The following is a 26608-nucleotide window of genomic DNA, read 5'->3' as shown; positions in this document are numbered from 1 at the left end:
TCAAAATAATCCCCCTATAGATGCCAGCGCTTTTTCCAATCTCGGGAACACTGCCGGAATTCACTTTTTGTTACGGTGTTCAGCTCCTTCAGTGATTCTGTTTTTGTCTCATCAGTAGCGGCAAAATGACATCCTTTCACAGTTCTCTTCAGCCTCGGGAACAAAACAAAGTCACAGGGGGGCCGGGTACAGTGAATACAGTGACTAAGGCCATGTAACACATTTGTTTTTTCCCAAAAAATCACAAACAAGCATAGAGTTGCGAGCAGGAGCTTTATCGTGATGCTATTTCCGTGAGTGGTTTTGCCACAATTCTGATTGTTTTCTTTGGATTGCTTCATGCAAACGATGCAGTCTTCAGGTAGCATTCCTTTTGACTGTGCAACCATAAGGCAGGAACTCATGATGAACTATCACACTGCATTTGAAGAAAACAGTGAGAAGAATCTTCACACATGGTTGAATTTCTGTCTTGGCTGTTCAGGCAGCTTCCATTGGGGTTACTGGCCCTCGGTTTTGATGTGGTACCTGTATACCTACATTTCGTCACCTCTTGTAACCTTCTTTAGAAATTCTGGATCATCATCAGCGCCATTCAATGGTTCTCAAGCAATGTCCGTGCAATGTCATTTTTGGTTGAAATTCAACAATTTTGGAACAAACCTTGCTGCAGCGCGTTTCATATCGAAAACATAAAAATAATCACTTGGCATGACCGAAAGAATATGTTGTTATCAGCAACCTCTCTGTTGGTTATTTGGCAATTTTCCAGAACAATTTTCTTTACTTTGCCCACATTGTTGTCAGTAACTGATGTTCTAGGGCTTCAAAGCGGTTGTCGTCTTCAGTGCCTTCTTGGCCCTCTTTGAAACATTTATACCACTTGTAGTAGCTTTGCCAAAGGCCACAGTCAACATTTTAAATGTGGTGCTGCACTTTATTCCTTTTTCAAGCAAAATTTAATGCAAATCCTTTGTTCCATCTTTTTTGAAAATAAAAACTTGCTTAGCACTTGAGAACATACACATCCATTTTGACTGCCACAATAAACTAAATATTCAAAACAGTTGATAATGCAAACATGCACCAGGAACATTTGTACCAACAGGATAAAAAAGTGTGAAAATTGGATGTATAAAGCCCACAAAATAAAATAAAAATCCTGTTACTTTTTGATGACACCTCATACAACATAAACGGCAAGGGGCCCCACACACTCTTGCAGCACACCTGAAGTTACTTTCACATTTGTCAAAGACTTTCCGTTTTTCGATCCATAGCTTTCAGAATGTCATCTGAGAAAAGTGCAAGTTGGAACCCATACTGTTTCTCATGGAGGAGGTCATTCTGTTCGAGATACCTCATTACCTACAATCTCAGAATATGTTCTCGGGCTTTGCAACAGCTGTCAAGGATATTGGACAGTAGTTTTGTGCATCACTTCTGCTATCCTTCTTGTAGAAGGATGTGATCCGTGCTCTCTGCCAACTACTGAGAACAGTTTTTTTGTTTGCATTACATGTAGTCGATTATGGCTAAGAGGTTCTAACTCAGTCACAAATTTGGTGTAGAATCTGATAGGGATTCTGTCACGAGCTGGGGCTTTGAACCTGACTAAAGGTTTAGAATCTTGAGTGACTAGGAAGGTTTCTTATAGGTGGCTCGTAAATAGTTTGACATATGGTTGTGTCATTTTTATTTTAACTGAGAGCACTGTATTTGAGTATTTTACATTCACTGTTTACCAATTTTACCTTAAGTTCATAAACAGTGGTTGTCAGAAGCTCAAAACCATTATTGACTTTTTGTGAGCAATGCACTTGAATTAAACACTGGAAATGCAATGCAATACTGGATCAAAGCCTCTAAAATGTATTGTAAATAAATAAAAAGATTGGTTGCATTTCTTTCATTTTGTTGTAAAAATACAATCATGGAAACATCCCACAAAAAGTGTATGTGCAGAGTATAAAAATTAACTAACTACATATTTATACTCAATGTTTACACAAAACAAATAACACTTTTAGCTGTAGTAAAGGCGTGGTTATCTGCTCCGATATAATGGAGCTGGACGCTGTGGAGTTTCGTGAAGAATTGAAAAATGTGGCCGTCACGGAAGTGCAGAACTATATGTGGAGAGTCAGTCGCACATTGGAAAAATCTGCAACATTTATCCTAACTTTTAGCACTCCAGAATTACATGAACAGATCCTTGCACGCCATATCTGTCTAAAGATTCGCTTGTTTGTTTCTAACCCAAAGATTTGGCCATACCACTGTGGGAAGAAATGGGAAGACTGTGTGTGGACATTGTGGACGCTCAGCTCATGAAAATCAGGCAATAAGTCTACACTTCCTCTGAAATGTATAAACTGCTCCATGGATCACCCAGTATGGAGCAGAAACTGTGAGGTTTACACGAGGAAAGGAAAATTCAGGAGTTGAAAGTTACAAGACTTGTACCCTATTGTGAAGCTACAAATCTATGCAACCTATGGTTTATGCTACTTTTTTTGCATCAGCCCTTAAGAAGCCAGCCGCCAAGTATGATGCCTCCACACAAACTCAGACCACAGATTCAAGTACGAGCATATGCACTTGTCAGTGTACCTGTGGGGGCAAAGCTACACTTGAACGAGAAATCATTTGGAAGCTGTCAGCGATGGGCTTACAATCTAAGCCACATACTGCTGACCACCATCAGAAACCTACTAAGCCAGCCCCTCAACCCAAGCAACCACATCCTCCCATAAGTAAGAGAAAACATCCCTCAAAAAGTAGTTCAGAGTTCAAAAAAGTGGAGTTAAACCTTCGGGCCAGTGAGCTCTCACCCTCTCAAATGGGGACTTTACTCTTGAGTACGTGGATTTCCACTTTGAGTAAATGTAATGTAAATCACTGCTTTTGAGGGGGACAGACATGACAAACCATCACTAATCAATGGCTCCCACAAGTACTTTTATGTTACAATGGAATTTAAATGGACACGTTATCACATTGGGAAGAATTACAGCTCCTGGTGCAGGAGAAACTGTTCTATATAAGCTCACAAGAAACTAATTTTAAGTTAGCACCTCTACAGGAAGGACCACATTATTGGAGACAGAGCTAAAGGTAGAATGGATGATTTGAATGATGACAGATGCCACTGCTCGCCCGACCCTCTTACCACGCCCATACAAGCAGGTGCTGTGAAAGTTCTAGCACCATTTAACATCACAGTGAGCTCTTTACATCTTCCACCTTATGATCCTTTGGATGCAGATGCAGAACTCTTCCAGGTACTCCCACACCAAGTCCTCCATGTGGAGGGACTTTAATGCACTCAGTGTGCTGTGGGACTCGGCTACCACTTGTTCCAGGGGTTGAATTATCGAGCGACTTGTCCATTCTAAAATATCTGCCTTTTGAACTCGGGTCAGATGACACACTTTTTCACAGCTACAGGGTCCTTTTCAGCCACTGACATTTATTTTTGCTCCCCAGGTATTGCAGTCTCAATTCAGTGCAAAGTGGCTACAGATTTATGTTCTACTGACCATTTCTTTTGTGGATCTGTCTGCCGACTCGTATGGTGGTCGACAAGAGACCTCGAAGATGGATGATTCAGAGGGCAAATTGGTTGCAGTACAGGTGACAGGCTATTTTTGAAGAAAAGGCTTGTGCACATGAGACGATGGCCCGTATCACTTGTGAGATACAATCGGCTGCCACAGAGTCCACCTAGTGGGCTAGCAGCCACCTCAGACAATGGCCTGTGCCTTAGTGGAGTGACAACTGTTGCTTGGGAATCAGAGCCAGTCAAACAGCTCTACAGAACTTCAAACACCATTCAACTACAGAAAATCTACATACCTTCAGATCTGTGAGAGCACATGCGAGGCGAGTGATAAAAGAATGGAAGAGGGATTCCTGGAAGGAATTCGTGACTTCCAATAATTGATCCCCTTCCAATGCGCAAGTTTGGGAATCAATAAGGTGGATTTCAGGCAAGGGTGGTACACATCCCCTTCACGGCCTTGTCAAGAAATGGGGTCTTGATGGATGTGCCTAAAGATGTGGCTTAGGTTTTACTTGAACACTTGTTTTACGGTCACTGCATCATCCAGACAAGCTCCTGCGTTTCAGGTGTTCCGCTGGACTGCGGAGATTGGAAGCTCCATTTCATCCCGCATAATAAGGAAGTCTACAACCTTCCATTCTCCATGTGGGAACTGGAATCAACTCTGTCCATAGCCAGGGCAGTGTTCCTAGAACAGATATAATTCTTTATGCCATGCTCCGTTATCTGTGCCCTGAAGGGATAGGACAGCTCCTTTCTTGTTTCAATAACATATGGTTTGATAGACGGTACCCTAGAACTGGAAGGATGAAATATTAATTCCATTATGGAAACTAGGCAAGGACTGTAACAGTTACCAAAGTATAGCCCTTATCAGTTGTATGCGTAAGACCCTGGAACACATGGTCAACTGCCACCTCATCTGGCTGCTGGAATCCTGAGATCACCTGAGCCACTCCCAGTGAGGTTTCAGGTGCTACCATTCCACCCACGACAACTTAATTCTACTGGTGACGACGATACAGGAGTCCTTCTTATGCGAAAACCATTTGGTTTGTGTGTCTTTTGACCTCAAAAAAGAAAAAAGGATACGACACTACTTGGAGGTACAACATTCTTTGCCAACTTCATGAATAGGGACTACGTGGACATCTACCGCTTCTTGTCCAGTCCTTCCTTGATGACAGGCACTTTCAGTATCACATTGGTGATGCCTTACCTGACGGCTATTTTCAACAGAATGGGGTCCTCCAAGGCAGTCTATTCAGTGTCACATTGTTTGCCATCACTACCAATGGTGTCTTTCCACTGTCAGGAGCCCTGTCAAATGCTCTTTGTTTGTGGATGATTTCTCAATCTTCTACTCTTCCTCTGATCTTACAGTGACAATGAGGCAGCTACAGCTGACCGTCAGGAGGCTGGAAATCTGGGCCAAGACAACTGAGTTTTGGTTCTCACCAGAGAAGACTACATGTGTCAATTTTAATCTCGCTCGTCAAAGTTTTAACCGACCAGTGTTCACAATGGGGGACAATATTTTATGTTTTCCGGAAGTTGTGCGCTTTTTGGATTTATTATTTGACTCAAAGTTAAATTGGTTTCCACACACGAAAGACCTACAAATAAGGAGCTTCCAGTCATTTAACGTTTTGGAATGCCTTTATGGAAAAGTATGAGGAGCTGACAGGTCCTGCCTCCTGCAGTTTTATAGGGCAGCATGGTCTACGAATCAGCCCATATTTCTTACCTCAAGATGTTAGACGTTGTCCACCATGAGGGCTTCGGATATCGACTGGAACCACCTTTCGGACCAGTCCAGTTGAGAGGCTTGTGAACCACCACTCTGGATTGAGTGACATATCCTTTTGGCTCGACAGGCACTGAAAATTTCAATGTCACCTCAGTCATTGGCATTTAGTGCAGTAGTTCAACGCAACTTTGAATGGCTGTTCAGGAATCGGCCCCATGTGACTCAGCCATTCGGGATACGTGCTACTGACTGTTTCAAGGATATTGATTGACCAGACCTCTGAAATGCCATCATAATGCCATATAACTAACTCCACATCATAATTTGTAAATTGTTCCAGAAGACATACTTTGAAAACCCTATCAGGAAAAACAGCGGAACAACTAAAGACATTCTCTTGTTGGGATCCATCTATATAAACAATGATAAAACTGTATTACATACATAAAATGGAAGGAAACAAAGTTGTAAAATCAAAGCCAGGGATGGAACTCAGTGCCACCTTGGTGTCTTCAGAGGCTCAAACTGATTTTAAGCTTGACGTGGTACAAGAAAATTTGTATTCCAGATTATGATTTTACAACTTTGTTTCCTTCCATTTTATGTATGTAATACAGTTTTATCATTGTTTATATAGATGGATCCCAACAAGAGAATGTCTTTAGTTGTTCCGCTGTTTTTCCTGATAGGGTTTTCAAAGTATGTCTTCTGGAACAATTTACAAATTATGATGTGGAGTTAGTTATATGGCATTATGATGGCATTGGAGAGGATTCACAGACATAACTGTACAAGGTTTCTTGTCTGTTCTCACTCAATTAGTGCACTGCAAGCACTTCAACAAATGTATCCAGTAGACCTGTTGATTCAGCTCATCTGTGACTCCTTACAATGGCTCCACCACCATGGTAGAGAGGTGATCTTTTGCTGGGTACCTGGCCACAACGGGATACAGGGAAATGACACAGCCGACAAAGCATGTCGAGATGGTGTTGTGTGCCAGCGTGCCATCCTGTTGCATGCCGTCATCTCATTTTCTGACAGAAGCATCAAGCATCAGTGGGAGACTGAATAGTTGAAGGTGACAGGAAACAAACTGCGGTTGCTCAAGTCGACCATACAGGCATGGCAGACTCCACGTTGGACTCACCGCTAGAAGGAGGGGGGACAGGCTGCGCATTGGACGTAGCCCTTTAACATATGGCATCCTCCTCCAACGGGGACGTATGTCGTCTGTGAGGTATTTGTGGTGTACCACTTTCAGTTCACCGTATTTTGGCAATGTATGACTTATATATTGATAACTAGGCAGCTCTCAGTCTTGTTGGAGATCCAACCATCATCCTCGCCTATCCTGATTCCAGTGTTACAAGAGTGGTGAAATTTTGTGAACAGTCAGGCTCATTCCTAAATTGGAGGAGGAGGTGGGCAGACTTTGATAATTATCATCATCATCATCATCATCATCATTATCATCATCATCACCACCACCACCACCACCACCACCACCACCATCATCATCATCATATACAAGTGACCAACCTATTAGCTGTGAAACTAAAGCATTTATCTATGTGGATGATAAAGCAGTTACTGCCCAAGGCAAAACCCTTGAGGAGGTGGAGATAAATCTGTCAAGAGCTGGTCAGGTACTATATTGACAATCGTCTGAAGCCAAATCCTGGAAAGACACCGTCATCTATATACTTACAGGAACCACCTGGGGTACGCGAACAGAAGTGTCTGCCCCGGCACTATGTTTCTACATAGCAGAATATTCGGCACCTATCTGGCAAAATTCTTTATCTGCCAAACAGGTCAATTCAGCTTGGAAGGAAACTGGGCACATTATGACAGACTGTCTGTGATGAATTACTGTCAGTAAACTGAACCAAATTGTAGGTATTGCACCAAAAAATGTTCGCAGGATGGCAGCCTCAGAACTGGAGAAGAAGAAACAGGAAACTGATGCCAATTACCCCTTGTTTGGACATGAGCCACAACAACTGGGGCTCAGATCAAGGAGGAGCTTCATGCACAGGACCTCACCAATCCTGTCATCCCTCAGAACTCCCCATGCTGAACTTTGATGAAGTTCTTTGCCTGTGGCAAACCGAATGACTGTGAAAGAGGAGCCAGCTAGAGAGACGCATCTTCGTTATGTGACTTGGGAGACACTGAACAGACTGGAGACTGGAACGCCAAGACACAAAGTCAACCTCAGGAAATGGAGCTACAGCAGTGATGATAAAATTTGCTGGGATGGTGACCTGTGTGACCAACAACTGCTGGTCTGCAGGGACTTAGGCCAGATACATGTATTACTGGTGATCTTGCTGCAGCTAACAAAACAGCACAAAAACTGCTGAATACTGGGGTCTCCACACAATTTGAAGAGAATTATTATGCTGTTTTTTTACCTTCCTGCTTGTATTTTATAAATTCTTGTACTGCGTATTAATTATATTTTTAGTGCCATTACTTTCTATCTTTATTTTATTGAATTTCCTCTGTAAATGATACTTTGTACGTTATTACTGTTCTACTGTATTCTCCTGGACACGCATAAAAAAAAAAAAAAAAAAGTAGGGTTTGAGAATGTCTCATGCAGAAGGTAATGAATTGGTAGGCACAGAAACATGCTGTAGATGACAGCCTACTACCCAAACCACTAACATCATCTAGACTATAAATATTGTTTGTGGAAGCCTGCATTATATGAGTGTAGAGATTTGCTGCTGTAGAATTTGGTTCAAATTGTTGATGGCCACATTTCAGTGTAGGATATAGATAGTAGAAATTGACGTCCTCTCTGGAAGTGACCCAGTGCATGTAAATGGATGGCAATAGTTTTATTGATGCGTTGAATTAAGCTGTATCTGCCACGCAGGGTAGCCACCACGATTCACACGGCTCTCCCTGTTGGAGGTTAGAGTCCTCCCTTGGCATGGATGTGTGTGCTCTCCTTAGCATAAGTTAGTTTAACTTAGATTAAGTAGCGACTGATGACCTCAGCAGTTTGGTCCCATAGGAACTTACCACAAATTAAATTACCAGCAAGCTGTATCAGGTTATTGGTTGAAAGGCAACTTTGAGCGACAAGCTAATTGCCATTGCATAGAAGTACAGATAATGCATTCATGCCTGCTTCTATTTCTCTTCATGTAAGGTTGTTACTGTTATTACTATTATTAATTATACTAAAGCATATGTAATAGTGTAAATAAAAGTTACGAATCACTTTTATCTTAGCCTCTGTGATACTCTGTTTTACAAAGTGCTTAATAACATCTGTGTCATTTAATTTTTACTTGTGTTTTTTATGTGTAGAAATGTGGTGTGGTCAGCTTTTTTTCCTATTTCATCTTTACATACTAAACTTATGGGAGTTCTGTGTATTGACTGTTATCTGTTTAACATGGAATTTGTAGTATAGATTTTCATACATAATCTTAATTTTGCAGCTGGTTTGGGACCTCTGAGAAGGCTACCGAATATGGAAATGTTGTGGACGGCTTGAAGACTGTGTACAGCATGAAGTTATTGCCTCTGGAAAAGAAATATTTATTTCACGAATTTCATTCACCACAATTATTCGATTCGGACTTTGCTGCGAAGCCCCTGATACTCCTCATGGGCCAGTACTCGACTGGTAAAACGACATTCATTCGGTACATCTTGGGCTCCGACTTTCCGGGTATGAGAATCGGCCCGGAGCCTACGACGGACAGGTTCGTAGCTGTCATGCATGGCAGTGAAGAGCAAGAAATACCAGGGAATGCATTAGTTGTAGATCCGAATAGACAGTTTAGGCCTCTGGCAAGGTTTGGCAACAACTTTCTGAACCGATTTCAATGTTCACTGATAAATTCTGATGTTCTGAACTATGTCTCATTTGTGGACACACCAGGAATTTTATCAGGTGAAAAGCAGCGCGTGAATAGAGGTTACGATTTTGACGGTGTTTTACACTGGTTTGCGGAACGTGTCGATCGAATAATTTTATTGTTTGATGCAAATAAGTTGGATATTTCTGATGAATTCAGAAGGTGCATAGATATTTTGCGTTCGCAGGATGAAAAAATTAGAATTGTTTTGAATAAGGCAGACCAAGTGAATCAGCAACAGCTGATGAGAGTGTATGGTGCTTTGATGTGGTCACTAGGAAAAATTCTTAACTTCCCGGAAGTAGCACGTGTTTATGTAGGTTCATTCTGGGACAAACCTCTTCTCCACGATGAAAACAGAAGGTATTGACATCCTGAATTTATTGCATGTTTCAGTGTTTCCTTTCCGCAATCAAAATTAGGTCTCATAAGACAATTGGCATTTCTACAGGTTGTTTGAGGATGAAACAAGGGACCTTTTCCTCGATTTGAGATCACTGCCAAGAGATGCGATACTGAGGAAAATTAATGATCTGAGCAGACGAGCACGTCTTGCAAAAGTAAGTAGTGAGTTACTACACTGAGGAATGCTTCAGTGAAAATTTCTATCAACAAAAGAATGTGAAAAACAACATTCTTAGGAAAAAGAAGGATTAGCTATACAACTCTGGTTGTTTGTCTAAATGTGGATCCCTAAATGTTCATAATTTTTAACGTTTTATCCTATTGTTATAGCCAGCTACACACGCCACTGTAAATGGAGGTTTGCTCAGATAAGAAAAATGAGATCCACTGTCCCAGGAACTTTATCTGCAGCCACACCATCAATCTGTGATGCACATTTACAGATATAAAAATTTTGTAAATCCATTCACTTTAATCCATTCACTAAAGAAACAAAGGTTAATTCACACTGACTATCAAGGCACCATCATGGTATGGCACTGTCGTGTCAAGATTTATTCACATTGTCCGTTACATAACAGTGCATCAAGTCAGCTCAAGTCATGTGATCTCAACATGTATGGCTGTCCGCAACTGTTTTTTTCAGTCGCTAGTTGATTTTCAACTGTTTTTACACTCAAAAGTGCACATACATAATGCTGTAGCTTATGTACGTGGATGCTGGATTCAACATTTGTACCAAAATTATGTTTATTCAGCTCAAATGTGTTGCAACTTGCACAGATAGCTTGCATGTTAGAGAACACAGACAGAAGTGCAAAACACAAAAAAAGAGCTTGAATGCAAAAAATGTTATGGGGTACTGAAGGGGATTCACACTCTAAACAAGGAGCTCAAAGGAGAGGAATCTGCATTTTATAAGTATTTCAGAAAGTTGAAGCACCCGTTGTTTCATCAAATTGCACCCAGAATTACTAAAAGGAACTCAGTGTTACAAGCTGGCATCACAGCCCATGAAAAGTTGGGTTCTTCAAGGCTAAGTTTTGTTGCCAGTCCAGTGCAAATTTTGCGCAGTAGTCATATCTCCCTCAATACTGTTCCCTTCAAGAGTTACAGGTTTTCTTTACATCTTGTACTTGGCTTTTAATGGTCCAAGCACCTTATTTGTACAGGGATTGGCTAGTGAAACCACATAAATATTGACTACTGATGCTTGCAAAACTGTTTCTCACACAATCTAGAGAGCTACTTAACAATAAATAAGCTTGCCATAAATGCTTATTTAAGCAAACAGCTCTAATACATTACTTGATGTATACTTTGCAAAAAAAAGCATTTTTGCCACAGTTGAGTGTCTGAAGATTTCAGTCCATTTCCTTATGAAACACTACAAATGCCTGACAGCAAACAAATAAATTACGCTTACTAATCAATCTGATTCTACTCACGGTACTTTTTTCACTTCAAGTTGCAGCCATATTGCAATCCATTTCATTGTAGAATATTAAATATGGTACCGGTACATATAAACATCCACTAGTAGATGGCAAGTAATTTAGTATGCTCATGTTGTACAGTTCAGACTGCTGTCTCACTGCTTCAATCAATTTTTGTCATTTATTATAAAATTATAAATTTTAACAAAATAAATAATGATATGAAACAATTTATAACAAATAACAAAAATAACGAGCAACAAACAACTGATATCAGACACAAAAACCACGCTGAAATGAAATATGGAGAAATGTGCATGGCTGTGTATCAGGAGGAAATGAGCATAGGGTTATGCTATCGACAACAGACGGGTGATGTGGGCTATCAAAACTTTCTTCCGGAGAAACGTGATGGTGCCATGACATGATGTGATGTGATGGGATGGAACGGCCCCTGTGGATGCCACCAATTGAAATGCAGTGTAGAATGTCTGACAGCGCCAAATGCTATTTTGCTTCAGGTGGACCACTTGTGGTGGTTGTAGTGTTTGGTGGGGTGAGTAGAGGGAGGCAGGGAGAGTGACTGGGTGTGGGTGGCTAGCGGCTCGGTGGGAGGTGGCCATTTGCCAACTAGGAATGTGAGAGGGATGAGTGGCAGGTATATGGGCTGGCACAATTGGATCGCCGGTGGGAAGTGGCATGTGCCGAAAGTGACTTGGTGTCACTAATTGGGAGGGGGTGACAGGATGGAGGAAGGGGAAACTGTTGGGTGGAGAATGTGGGCACAGTGGATTACCTGTTTCAGGTCAGGACGATTACGGGAGGGGAGGACCTGTTGTAACAATAACTTCCATCTGTGTAGTTCAGAGAAGCTGGTGGTGGAGGGAAGGATCCAGCTAGCTCGAACTGTGAAGCAGCCATTGAAATTGAGTGTGCTGTGCTCCACCGCACGGTGTGCCACAGTATGGTCAGTTTGTTCTTGACAACAGTATGGCTGTGGTCATTCATCCTCGTCAACAGGTGTATGTTCCCAACATCCTAGTCCATCCTTTGCCAGTCCCAGTCCCAACACCCTTGCCGCAGGGATCATGTCCCTGTGGCACACAAAAGTGCAAGACCTGTCCAATCCACCCACACAGCGCCTCATACTCCAGTCCTCTTGCAGGCTTATCCTTCCCCAGTGAGGTATCTCGTGTACATAAGAGAATGTTGTCTTTCAATCATGACTGAAACGTTTTTCACTTCTCTTCAAATAACTGAACAAATAAACTGTTCTGGCAGATTGAAAGTGTGTTGGACTGGGACTCAAACTTGGAACCTCTGCCTTATACAGGAAAATGCCCTATCGACTGAGCTATGCATAAGGAAAGAAGTTAGAAGAATTGGCGAAAGTGTAACTGTGGGTGCCCTGGTGAATCAATCTTGTTGCACTTGCAAGCGGAAGATGATGGTTCTGGGTTTGAGCCCCAGTGGGCCCACTTTTAATGTGCCGGGAAGTGGCAAATAGTGCACGCTCCACTTCAGATTGAAATTTAATTCTGTAAACCTGATTGCAATATAGTATTCTGGTTTGTCTGTAGGGCTAAGAAATAGAGGCAACATTAGCAGATCGAGGTACAAATGTTGCAAAACAAATACAACCAAAGTGTGTAATAATCATCATAAAGTAAAAACAGGTGCAGCTCTCTTTTTGGAGCTGAACTAAACTAACTCTGCGATCAGGTCCTGAGGACCATACAATGCCGACCACATGCTTTGTCATCCTTTGCTTGAGGTATCTGTTGGATGCAGTACACAAGGGCATACTCTCTCCCAGTTATCAGCTTTTCAAACCTTGCGGCTAATTACTGTTTAAACTATTTTCATTGATTTGGTTATCTGTTCAGAGGCGACAGTCAGACTAAATACAGCAATGAAAATTCTTTCCAGGCACATGCTTGTATCATTGGAGAATTACAGCAACAAATGCCTGCCTTCTTTGGTAAGGACAAGAAGAAGCAAGAGCTCATAGACAATCTCCCACAGATTTATGCCACACTACAAAGCAAGTACATGATATCAGCTGGAGATTTCCCAGACATAGAAAAAATGAAGGTAAGACTAAGATAGATATTTGATCCTTAGAATAATTGTGATATTTGTAGTGGATTCTGACTGTGTGCCAGTGCCTGGTAGTAAACACTGATTTGTTTGGTAATTCTTATTAAAATTGAATGGGTCCGTTGGTACTTTTGCTCTTGAATAATCTATGTTCTGGTGACAGACCTCACATTCTTTGTCATTCTTTTGTTTCCATTGCCACTCGAATGGATTCAGATGCTGATTACAGTTATATACAGTGAATGTCCTACTTGACAAAGTAATCATTCTGGAAGAGAGAATATTGCAATAGTAACAGCTTCCACAGTTGCAAGACGCCGTTTATAACTTACTGTTACCGCTAGGAATGAGAAAGCAGTCAGCTTTTAATTTCTTAATCTTGTAACAGTATTTCAGAAAAACAACTCTAATTATCTCTAATAACGTTTGAAAATATTATTATTTTAAGGAAATAACATTAGGTTTACTCAAATGGTACAGGTTTTCACAGCCACTATTTACGTTCTTAGTGATTTGTGTTATATGGTCATTTGATACCTTAAAAAAAAAAAAAAAAAAAAAAAAAAAAAAAAAAAAAAAAAAAAGTCCTGTCGCTGTTCCAAGCAGAAAAGAAGAATTATTAAAATATTGGTGGGCCAGGTGAAAAGAAAGTTTGAAGCACAGTTCTTGGAGGAAGAGCTTGATTGTTTAAGACTTACTTTCAGGAGAAAAGGCTGCTTTTGACAAAGAGATAAAAATGGCACTAAGTTCTAAAGTTCTGAGCCACAAGGCAGCAGCCAAGGACAAAGTTTTCCATCCATTCATAAAAACACACATAGTTTGTATCAGCAGAGTGCTAAGAAGACACAGTATTTAAATCAGTTAGAAAGGTGTAAGAACATTTGAAAACTGCAAAGGATCTACACCCATAACCTGCTGTAACAGGAGTGTACAAAATCCCTTACACATTTGGTCAAGTGCACGTGAACTATTGAAAGAAGAATCAACTCCTTGTTTAAGGAACATAAGAGCAATTGTCATTTGGACAAAATGGATAAAGCAGCTGAAGCTGATTACATTCTGGGACCAGAGAATCATCAAATTTATTTCTCTGAAAGTATAATGTTTTGAAATCCAGTCATTAGAAATTGAAAAGCACAAAACTAACTTTAACAGAAAAAGAGGAGGATTGAAATGAAACAAGTTGTGGGACTTATTGCTAAATAGAAGAAACAGCCACAGTACAAGCTCCACAACACATGTTGTCATGACTCCATCGTCTCAGCCAGCATTCAGGTGTGTTAAGACTCAGCTGTTGCACTATTGCATTTAAACAGTTTTGCTTGCTGTTTCGGTTTTAATTTGAAAATACTGCCTCTGATGGCATAGGCAGCTTTAGGACCAAAATTTTAGGCATGACCTAATGCCCATATAACAAAAATGATAAAAAATTTGGTTCACTGTTTGTAAAAATCAGCCTTATACAATAATTGCATTTATTTGTGATAGTACTCTGCAAGATTTACAGGGATCCAACTCTCAATACTGAAATTGCTAAAACAGCTGCTCTTCATGAAATGTGGCCATCAGTTAGCCTTTTTAGTTCCATAGATGTCCTGCATCCCAGATCTGTAACTCTCTGAGAAAGTCAATAACTAACAGACTTCTCTCTCTCTCTCTCTCTCTCTCTCTCTCTCTCTCTCTCTCTCTCTCTCTCTCTCCCTCCCTCCCTCCCTCCCCCCTCTTTCTCTTCTAGACCATTATGCCTCCTAGAATAAACTGAGGTATGCACCCATGGCTCAAAGAAGCCCCATTCAGGGGCAGCAGTAGTAGTAGTAGTAGTAGTAGTAGTAGAAATAAAAAAATAAAGGTCATACAAGAATGTTTAATAGGGAGTTACCTTACAGTGTATTTTATGGTTTTTGGTAAACTCAACTGTCATTTCCAAATATAGACTAAGTGGGCTGTTAGAATACATTGATGCACCCCTTCTGTACAAGATAATATAGTATGCAAATTCAAGGTTGTAAAATTAAAGAGTAAATTAATTTGGAAGTAATCATATCATTGCCACTGTAGGGGGACAGCTGTGTTTTTTTTCTCTTGCACTGCAGAAGGAAAAATAATTATAACAAAAGTAACAAACTGATGTGTTCTCTTATGCTTGCTCTGTGAAATTGGGGGTTTAAAAGTTTTTTGATTTGTGATCAAATTGTTGTTTTATTTGCATGATATTTCTACAACATTCCTAGTTCTAGGGGCTTCACATACTGCCTTCGGAAAACACAGTGATCAACTTGTATATTTAAACATCAGGTCACACAAGTGATGTCTATTCTAACCACAAGAACACACAGACAGTTATGGACACAATATGTTCTTACGTCTAGAAATAGATTGTGCAAGAGAGCCACAGAGTGACTACATTACTAGTACAGTAATCCTAGCAAGAATGTCAACATGGAACTGAGGGCAAGGCTGGCAGGGCCCGACTCTGTAGTGAGCAGTCTGGTGACCGGCAGATTGCACAGAGGAGAAGCTGAGTGCAAATCCGTGAGTAGTGGTTTCTTAACAGGTCCTAGCATCTGCTGACTTCTATGGCACACCTTACAATTGTGTGCCCAGATCTCGGGTGGGAAATATATGCAGGTCACTACATTCTTCCCTCCTTGGGAGTGGTGTCACTGACTCCCCAGGCAAGTTGTGGGTGGCCACGATGTGGAGACGGCATCTGTGTCTGTGGAAGCCTCAGAGATGAGAGGGGAGAGGAACTCCCGATCATTGGAGACCTTAGAATATGGACGAAAGTGGCTGGCATGAGGAGAGCACTGATGCTCTCTAGTTGGAGCACGAGATGACATTGTAGGCGACGGACTGTCTGAGCTGGGATCCTTTGCGATGTCGGGTGGTGATGTGGAAGGTGGAGGTGACTCCGTTGCTGCCGGAGGCCACACAGGAGACATTAAACAGGCATGGGGCTTGTCCACTGACTGGAGGGCCACCAAAGCTGCTGCCAAAAGATGTGAAGTCATAGGCTCATAGGTGGAGGCACTGACACAGGCGGAAGAGGAGGCTGGAACACTGGTGGATAGGTGGCACCCAGGAACTGGGACACTGACAAAGAGGGCAGGTGCCAACACAGATGTGGAGCTGATTTCGATGGCACTTACTCCCGGTCTTCAATCCAGGTGGTGTAGACCCAGTGGTCATTCTGACCCGTGATGACTACTGATAAACGGACGCTACCAAAACCACGTGCCCAGACTGCCATCCCCAGTGAGAAACCCAGTATGGCAGAACACAACAGCGGGTGAGACCCTAGGTGGAGGAGATGGAGCTATGTCCCAACAAGGCTATGGGAACCAGTAGGAGTTGTCTGGTAGGCCATGAAAAAACTGTAATCCTCTGTGCAGATCCTTTTTCATCTAGATCTTGCAGGTGCAAACTGTGTGCTTGATTTTCCACTTTAGATTGGGGATGAAAGTGAGGGGAGTGAACATGACAAATGCCTGGCAGTACACAGAAACCATAAGAATAGGAACTGTGGTCTGTTATCGGAAACAAAAGTAACTGGCAGATCTCCCACATAAGAGCCTGAATAGTGACGTCGGTAGTGGCTGAGGAGCACCGCATAACATATGGAAAATGCGGGAATGCATTGATGACAATCAGCCAAATCACATTCAGAAACGGTCCCATAAAGTCCACATAAATGAATTCCTAGGACTGGATTGCTGGAGGCCATGGGCTTTGGGTGCCACTTGTTGAGTATTGCACTGGCGACAAGCAGCAACCAAATGCTCCAGATCCCGATCAATACCAGGCCAGTACATGTGTCTGTGAGTCAAGGCTTTGGTATGGGAAACAGCGCAGTGACCCTCATGTTACAGCTGTAAGACCTCTCGCCACAGACTCTTGGAAATAACCAACATGGGAGGTTTGCTGTCCATGAGTGGACCCTGTCTAAGACAGAGACGATGGTGCAGACATAGTAGTTACGAAGTGGGTTGAAAGTGCGGCCCTGGGGATGAGAAGACTACCCTGCTGGACGAGATGGACTACCTAGTTAAGAATGGCGTCGGTGGCTGTTACCTTTGTGACTCGGGCACTGGTGATGGGAAAACCTGTACCATTTGCCAGGAGGTGGTATCAAAATGAAAACATGTGAGCTCCTCCCAATCAGACTCTGGGATAAGACATCCACATTGGTGTGGCTCCCAGTGGGGCAGAATTGGATGTCATAGTTGTATTTGGAAGGGAACAAGGCACACAGCTGAAACCTGTGGGCCACCTTATCAGAGACAAATTAATGGCTTGGGGTCCATAATTAGTTGTAATTTGCTCCCACACAAGAAAATGTGAAATTTGGTGACCGCATACACAATGGCCAGAGCATCCTCCTCGACCGTAGGTAAGTGGACCTGTGCTAGACTGAGAATTTTGGACGCGAATGCTAGTGGCTGTTCCAAGATGTCTGCATTGTGATGGGCAAGGACTGCCCCCACACTGTAGTGTGATGTGTCTGCAGCCAAAAGCAGTGGTTTGCCAGGATCAAATGTAGCTAGATATGGTGCTGACCTGAGGTACTCCTTCAGTGTGGTGAAGGCCTGGTCACACGCTGAGACCAGACACTGGAAGGACCCTATCAGAGGAGGAGGTAGAGAGGATGTATAATGCTGGATGCCCTGGGAATGGAACAGTGGCAATAGGCAATTTTGTCCACAAAAGCCTGCAGTTCTTGCAATGATGAGGGACATGGCAGGCGCATAATGGCACTGAAAAGACTTGCCATGTGTTGGATGTCCCACTGTGAAATGGTGTGGCCCAAATACTTAAGAGATGGTTGGAAAAATTTGGATTTCTGCAGGTAGCAACACTGGCCCGGAGTTTTTGAAAAAGGACACAGAGATTGTGTAAGTTGTCGCTCGTAATACATCCAGTAATGACAGTGTCATCCAGGTAGCTGAAAGAGTGTGGAAAAATGGACGTGACCTGTTCCAGAAATCGTTGAAAAATTTGGTGGTGGTGGTGGTGGTGGTGGTGGTGGTGGTGGTGGTGGTGGTGGTGGTGGTGGAGGGGGGGGGGAGGTGAGTGGACTTGCCAGCTCAAACATCAGCTGTTGGTATTGATACAGGCCGAAAGGGGTATTAAGAGTCATGATACACTTCGACTCCTCAGCCAGGGATAACTGTTGATTTGCTTCAGAAAGACCAGGTTTGGAGAAGAATTGACCACATGCTAAACATGTGAATGGTTTGTCCGGGTGTTGCATGGGTATGTGTTGACGATAGACTATGAATTCACAGTGATCTTAAAATTGCTGCAGAGCTGCAGTTTACCAGAAGGTTTCTTCACAATGACAAGGGGCGTGACCCATTCACTGAGGAAAAGCCGGCTGCTATGGCCGAGTGGTTCTAGGCGCCTCAGTCCGGAACCGCGCTGCTGCTACGGTCGCAGGTTCGAATCCTGCCTCAGGCATGGATGTGTGTGATGTCTTTAGTTTAGTTAGGTTTAAGTAATTCTAAATCTATGGGACTGATGACCTCAGATGTTAAGTCCCATGGTGCTCAGAGCCATTTGAACCACTGAGGAAATGGGAACAACAGCTGTGAGAGAGGCAAGTTGGTCCAGCACCACATTCACTTGGGAGTGTAGGGCTATAGGAGTGGTCTGCCTAGCATGAAAGAATCTAGGATGAACCAACTGCTTCAAGGTTATGTGGATTTGAGAGTCTGGGGTGCATTTTGAGCCTTCGGCAAAGATGTTGTGAAATTCTGAGCACAGAGATCCCAATGATTGGCTGTGGGCTTCGCCAGATACCAATTGTTGGAGTCTGTGACTGAAAAGCCAAAGGCCTGAAAGACATAAAACCCAAAAAGGTTTACTGAACTAGCATCATGGCAACAATAAAGGTAATAGGCAGAATCACTGATCTGTAGGTTGACCAAGCAAGGGGATTTGCTATTTACCATATCCCCTGAGGTACCTGTTTAACGGCAACAGCAACAGAGAGCTGAGATTTGAATATGTTGGGCATTAAACTGGGAAACTGCTGCATCAGTGTCTACCTGCAGGTGCAGCTGTCACGAGAGAACCAAAGCCTCAATAAAAAGTTTGTCTGAATCCTGATTGGGAACTGCCTCTGATGACAACACTTCCTCGATATCGATATCAGTGTTCTCCGATGCTACATTCTGTGCAGTTGAATGACAGACTACCACGATGTGACATTTTTTTCAACATTTATGACCAACAGCCCAACAATAGGCACCCCCTGATCTGTCATGTTGGGATTAACAAGACGCACATGATGGCAACGGGAAGTGACAGCTGGAATGTTGTTTACTCACAGTGTGGAAGTCACCAGATCAGCCAGCTTGCACTGCTGCAATGTCATCCACCCTGGATGCAATGGATGCAGCCGAGCCACTCTGTACCGCCACATTGCTACACCAGGCTTCCAGCTGCTGACCAGCAGGGTGTGAGACCTCGTAAGGCTGGGCTATTGACAAATATTCTTCGAGGGAGAGGTTCCCTAATTGGAGGTCCCTTTACCGGACTTCATTATTTGGGGTGGAGTGGATGAGAATTGTGACATCCACATATGATTCTTTTGACTTGGCCATGGCAGAATGCTTTTTACGATTAAGACCTACATTCTCACCTGTAATGTGGAAGGTGTGGAAATGTTGCTGTAGGCGGTGTTCGTACACATACCAGTCTTCTGTCATGTCGTCGGATGGTGGGAACAGAGAAGGAAGCAGAGATGGAGGTGAAGGTTTGGAGAGCAATGTCAGCAAAGCCTGTCACATGACTGTGATGAGATCCTTCTGTTGTTGCACCAGCATTTGAAGCAGAGTCTCTAAGTCACAACAAGATGCAAAAAGCAATCGCACAATGAAAAACGTGGAAATATGACCCTGATTGTCACCGTTGTATTCTAGTCACAAGAACACGCAGACAGTGAGAAACACAACACTTTACTATGTCTAGAAATAACTTGCACAAGAAGACACATGCCATGGAGTGGCTACGCTACTAGTCTGATAATCCTAGTCAGAATGTCAATATGTAACTGAGGGCAAGGCCCGACTCCATAAGCAGTTGGTTGGCTGGTAGAGTGGATGGAGTAGGGGCTACCCGTGCATTCACGAGTGGTGGCCTCTGATGGTACTAGTAACTGCCGTCTTCAGTGGTGTGCATTACAATTGGTGGCTGTGATCTCGGGTGTGGAATCTATGTAGGTCACTACAATATCATTTCCAGTTTTGACTTCTTACCAAGTCATCTTCTTATGGTATGTTTAAAATGAAAGAAAAGGGGGATAATAAAATAATCACTTGTCAACTAAAGAGACATTTTTGTACTCCATTTGTTGAAACTGAGGCTACAGTTGCCTGTGTAATAATACATAGTGAATACTCTTAAATCACAAATTTAAGATTAAAGGGGACTACATACACTCTAATTTATCAGCTGACTGACTGACATATTGTATGTGTGTTGGCTTGTTGGGTATGACCACCTGACAGCTGAACCTCCCACCACCTCAGCCGACAAATTGTGCCAAATGTAGCAGTGTCATGCCATCTGCCTGATAGAAGTTCGTCTTCTGTCACAACACAGGAGAATAAACATTTCTCAGATAAACATTGTCTCGTCTAACAAATGTGACCCACACAAATAAGCTCAGAGTTCTACTGCTACTGCCGACATGCCCACCAGCTCCTATTGCTAATTCTGCGACAAACTCTGGCTCTCTCAGCTTCGTGCCTGCAGCACCTCCCATCAGGATGTCCTAAAACTACTCTCTTGCTCTCTCTTTGCAGTGTCCCGTTCCCCAGTTTTGTTCACATTTCTCCGTTCGCCCCCACCAGCTATTGCCGTGACATACTGTCGAGGGTTACTTGGCTCCTTATTGGCTATGTATGTGCACGACTGTTCAGTGGTTCTTGAGATGCTGGGTGGAGGGGTAGAGATGCCTCTCTTGATATAGTCACACATTGCGTCCTAAGCCCTGCATTGGCTTCTCATGACATAGTGCTGTCCCCGCTGGAAGGCACTCTCCCTTTCTGCTTCTCATTACACGCGCTCTCTCTCTAACCAGAAATGCTGTATGCCTATTATTTTTAATTCCAATCCTTGTCTAGGACTCCATTGTCAGAAATACACATGGCCCTCTTTGTGTGCTTATAGCTTTTATCTCGTTATCAAGAGCAACTGCACATCGGCCAGGCATTGGCCAACCTGCTTCTGGGTCTGTGGTTCTTCTTGCCGCACCTTAAGAGCTTACTATTGCCTCTTTTGTTATTAATAGTTGCACTTGTTGTTATTAACAATGTATTTCAGACTTGGCTTTTCTCATGGATGTAACAATATATTATGACAAAACCCCTATCGACTATTTATATTTCGGTTTTTAAGTTTTATTTCCATTGTGTATCAGAATTGAAATACAGATAGTTGATGGACTTCTATTCATAAAATGTACTTGCTTCATTGTTAGAAAGTGTTAAAGAATATCATCTGAACACCATACCCTCTGCTTTATGAAGAGTAAAAGTGTAGGACTGAAAATTTTTAGAGCTCTGATGATTGTTAAATGCTTCATTCCTGTGTATGTGTTTTATATTTATTACATAATGTGATGCACAACAATTTCTAGTCTTAATATTTCTAATTTGAAATGTGTTTCTTAAACTATAGGGGACATTTTTAATGCTACATACATTAATAATTACATAAAAGTTTTTTGAACAGCATTTGTTATATTTGTTTTGATTACTATGATTTAGTTCCTCAGGCACTTGTAACTGAGATAGAAGGTTTCAGGCTGGCCATTGTGGCCGAGCAGTTCTAGGCGCTTCAGTCTGGAACCGCGCAACTGCTAGGGCCGCAGTTTAGAGTCCTGCCTCGGGCATGGATGTGTGTGATGTCCTTAGGTTAGTTAGGTTTAAGTAGTTTTAAGTTCCAGGGGACTGATGAACTCATAAGTTAAGTCACATAGTGCTCAGAGCCATTTGAACCATTTGAAGGTTTCAGGAATAATTTTATGTAGTTACTGTGAAGATAGAGCTGCATTGAGTTACTAGTTTTGAATGGTAAATCCTGCCAGTGGCCAGAAACCTTAACCACAGCTAAGAGACTCTCCTCACAGCTTACTGCTAATCTCATCACAGTACCGGTATTATTTTTGTTGATGTGGCTTGATGAGCTTTAGCAGCTCAGAAAAGTGTGTCTCACCTATTCTTAAATAATTTTGGAAATTTTTGGATCCCAACTCCTTTTATAGTAAAATGTAGGCGAATTTGATCCTTTGAAGAAGCGATTTCTATGCCCACAGCTTTTTCTCACTTTTTTGGCCTTGTCAGTTCTATAACATCAACTGAAAGCTAAGTTTTTGTGTCTTTGTTACACTGATCAGTATTTCAGGTAACACAACCACAACGAACTTAATATAATCAACAAGCAGAGAGTGACAGGAACAGGGTGGCACTGTGATCAAGGTGTGTCATCAGTCAAACAGTGTGGGGACTGCTAGCAAGTCGGTCGGTTGGCTGATAAATTGGTGCTTGTGTAGGGCCTTAAGACTGTTCACAATGTAAAATTCGTCATAAGAGGAAGTCTTCCCAAAGTGAAACCTAGCAAAAAAACTACTGAACTACTGATGTTGATAAGATAGATGCACACTAAAAGCAGGATAGATGACGCCCACCTTCAGATGCAATCAGATTAGTAAAATGGTAGTTGGTGACTGCAAATGTACCCCAAACATCCAGTATGAAAGAACTAGTAAAGTGAGGTACTATTGGACAAAGGTGCGCCAGCAAAAAAGGAACACGAAGAAGGGAAAAAACCCAAAAATCAGGGACGAGACACATCCTAAGGGATCAGAAGATACTTTGAAAAAGACTTTGTTTTGAAAATTGCTGTGTTTATTTGTTGTTGTTGTTGTGGTCTTCAGTCCTGAGACTGGTTTGATGCAGCTCTCCATGCTACTCTATCCTGTGCAAGCTTTTTCACCTCCCAGTACCTACTGCAACCTACATCCTTCTGAATCTGCTTAGTGTATTCATCTCTTGGTCTCCCTCTACGATTTTTACCCTCCACGCTGCCATCCAATACTAAATTGGTGATCCCTTGATGCCTCAGAACATGACCTACCAACCGACCCCTTCTTCTGGTCAAGTTGTGCCACAAACTTCTCTTCTCCCCAATCCTATTCAATACTTCCTCATTAGTTATGTGATCTACCCATCTAATCTTCAGCATTCTTCTGTAGCACCACATTTCGAAAGCTTCTATTCTCTTCTTGTCCAAACTATTTATCGTCCATGTTTCACTTCCATACATGGCTACACTCCATACGAATACTTTCAGAAACGACTTCCTGACATTTAAATCTATACTCGATGTTAACAAATTTCTCTTCTTCATAAACGCTTTCCTTGCCATTGCCAGCCTAGATTTTATATCCTCTCTACTTCGACCATCATCAGTTATTTTGCTCCCCAAATAGCAAAACTCCTTTACTACTTTAAGTGCCTCATTTCCTAATCTAATTCCCTCAGCATCACCCGACTTAATTAGACTACATTCCATTATCCTTGTTTTGCTTTTGTTGATGTTCATCTTATATTGTCCTTTCAAGACACTGTCCATTCCATTCAACTGCTCTTCCAAGTCCTTTGCTGTCTCTGACAGAATTACAATGTCATCGGCGAACCTCAAAGTTTTTATTTCTTCTCCATGAATTTTAATACCTACTCCTAATTTTTCTTTTGTTTCCTTTACTGCTTGCTCAATATACAGATTGAACAACATCGGGGAGAGGCTACAACCCTGTCTTACTCCCTTCCCAACCACTGCTTCCCTTTCATGTCCCTCGACTCTTATAACTGCCATCTGGTTTCTGTACAAATTGTAAATAGCCTTTCGCTCCCTGTATTTTACCCCTGCCACCTTTAGAATTTGAAAGAGAGTATTCCAGTCAACATTGTCAAAAGCTTTCTCTAAGTCTACAAATGCTAGAAACGTAGGTTTGCCTTTCCTTAATCTTTCTTCTAAGATAAGTCGTAAGGTCAGTATTGCTTCACGTGTTCCAGTGTTTCTACGGAATCCAAACTGATCTTCCCCGAGGTTGGCTTCTACTAATTTTTCCATTCGTCTGTAAAGAATTCGTGTTAGTATTTTGCAGCTGTGACTTATTAAGCTGATAGTTCGGTAATTTTCACATCTGTCAACACCTGCTTTCTTTGGGATTGGAATTATTATATTCTTCTTGAAGTCTGAGGTATTTCGCCTGTTTCATACATCTTGCTCACCAGATGGTAGAGTTCTGTCAGGACTGGCTCTCCCACGGCCGTCAGTAGTTCCAATGGAATATTGTCTACTCCGGGGGCCTTGTTTCGACTCAGGTCTTTCAGTGCTCTGTCAAACTCTTCACGCAGTATCATATCTCCCATTTCATCTTCATCTACATCCTCTTCCATTTCCATAATATTGTCCTCAAGTACATCGCCCTTGTATAGACCCTCTATATACTCCTTCCACCTTTCTGCTTTCCCTTCTTTGCTTAGAACTGGGTTTCCATCTGAGCTCTTGATATTCATACAAGTCGTTCTCTTATCTCCAAAGGTCTCTTTAATTTTCCTGTAGGCGGTATCTATCTTACCCCTAGTGAGATAGGCCTCTACATCCTTACATTTGTCCTCTAGCCATCCCTGCTTAGCCATTTTGCACTTCCTGTCGATCTCATTTTTGAGACGTTTGTATTCCTTTTTGCCTGTTTCACTTACTGCATTTTTATATTTTCTCCTTTCCTCAATTAAATTCAGTATTTCTTCTGTTACCCAAGGATTTCTACTAGCCCTCGTCTTTTTACCTACTTGATCCTCTGCTGCCTTCACTACTTCATCCCTCAAAGCAACCCATTCTTCTTCTACTGTATTTATTTCCCCCATTCCTGTCAATTGCTCCCTTATGCTCTCCCTGAATCTCTGTACAACCTCTGGTTCTTTTAGTTTATCCAGGTCCCATCTCCTTAAATTCCCACCTTTTTGCAGTTTCTTCAGTTTTAATCTACAGGGCATAACCAATAGATTGTGGTCAGAGTCCATATCTGCCCCTGGAAATGTCTTAAAATTTAAAACCTGGTTCCTAAATCTTTGTCTTACCATTATATAATCTGATACCTTTTAGTATCTCCAGGGTTCTTCCATGTATACAACCTTCTTTCATGATTCTTAAACCAAGTGTTAGTTATGATTATGTTGTGCTCTGTGCAAAATTCTACAAGGCGGCTTCCTCTTTCATTTCTGTCCCCCAATCCATATTCACCTACTAAGTTTCCTTCTCTCCCTTTTCCTACACTCGAATTCCAGTCACCCATGACTATTAAATTTTCGTCTCCCTTCACAATCTGAATAATTTCTTTTATTTCATCATACATTTCTTCAATTTCTTCGTCATCTGCAGAGCTAGTTGGCATATAAAGTTGTACTACTGTAGTAGGTGTGGGCTTCGTATCTATCTTGGCCACAATAATGCATTCACTATGCTGTTTGTAGTAGCTTACCCGCATTCCTATTTTCCTATTCATTATTAAACCTGCTCCTGCATTACCCCTATTTGATTTTGTGTTTATAACCCTGTAGTCACCTGACCAGAAGTCTTGTTCCTCCTGCCACTGAACTTCACTAATTCCCACTATATCTAACTTCAACCTATCCATTTCCCTTTTTAAATTTTCTAACCTACCTGCCTGATTAAGGGATCTGACATTCCACGCTCCGATCCGTAGAACGCCAGTTTTCTTTCTCCTGATAACGACATCCTCTTGAGTAGTCCCCGCCCGGAGATCCGAATGGGGGACTATTTTACCTCCGGAATATTTTACCCAAGAGGACGCCATCATCATGTAATCATACAGTAAAGCTGCATGCCCTCGGGAAAAATTACGGCTGTAGTTTCCCCTTGCTTTCAGCCGTTCGCAGTACCAGCACAGCAAGGCCGTTTTGGTTATTGTTACAAGGCCAGATCAGTGAATCATCCAGACTGTTGCCCTTGCAACTACTGAAAAGGCTGCTGCCCCTCTTCAGGAACCACACGTTTGTCTGGCCTCTCAACAGATACCCCTCCGTTGTGGTTGCACCTACGGTACGGCTATCTGTATCGCTGAGGCACGCAAGCCTCCCCACCAACGGCAAGGTCCATGGTTCATGGGGGGGGGGTTGTTTATTTAACAACAGATTTTTTAAAGTTAGTAATAAAATTCAAGTTCTTAAAGTGTGTGCAAATGACATCATTTAGAAACATGATGACAGATATCAAGATGTTGATCCATGCATCATGTTTTTGTATGCATTTAAAATAAAAGAGAACCAGAAGCTGTTTATTACTACCTATATTACAATATTGTCTGAAGTGTAAGGGTCTACGGGTTGTGCGCAGCCGTACGGTACAAACACATGCTTGCCAGCCGACC

At 42.2% G+C, this 26608-nt stretch overlaps 1 protein-coding gene across 1 annotated transcript in view; it reads left to right on the top strand.

Moving 5' to 3' along the window:
* Nucleotides 1-26608, top strand: part of LOC126425235 (EH domain-containing protein 1-like) — a 50324-nt gene that overhangs the window by 4129 nt on the left and 19587 nt on the right. Inside the window, exons 2-4 of the mRNA XM_050088194.1 lie at nt 8780-9565; nt 9654-9762; nt 12973-13137. Of these exons, the coding sequence (XP_049944151.1) occupies nt 8780-9565; nt 9654-9762; nt 12973-13137 (1060 nt within the window). The remainder of the gene's footprint in view (nt 1-8779; nt 9566-9653; nt 9763-12972; nt 13138-26608) is intronic.

This window comes from Schistocerca serialis, chromosome 10 (genome assembly GCF_023864345.2).
Source record: "Schistocerca serialis cubense isolate TAMUIC-IGC-003099 chromosome 10, iqSchSeri2.2, whole genome shotgun sequence".
Lineage (NCBI taxonomy): Eukaryota > Metazoa > Arthropoda > Insecta > Orthoptera > Acrididae > Schistocerca > Schistocerca serialis.
This window is presented reverse-complemented; position numbering and strand designations above follow the sequence as displayed.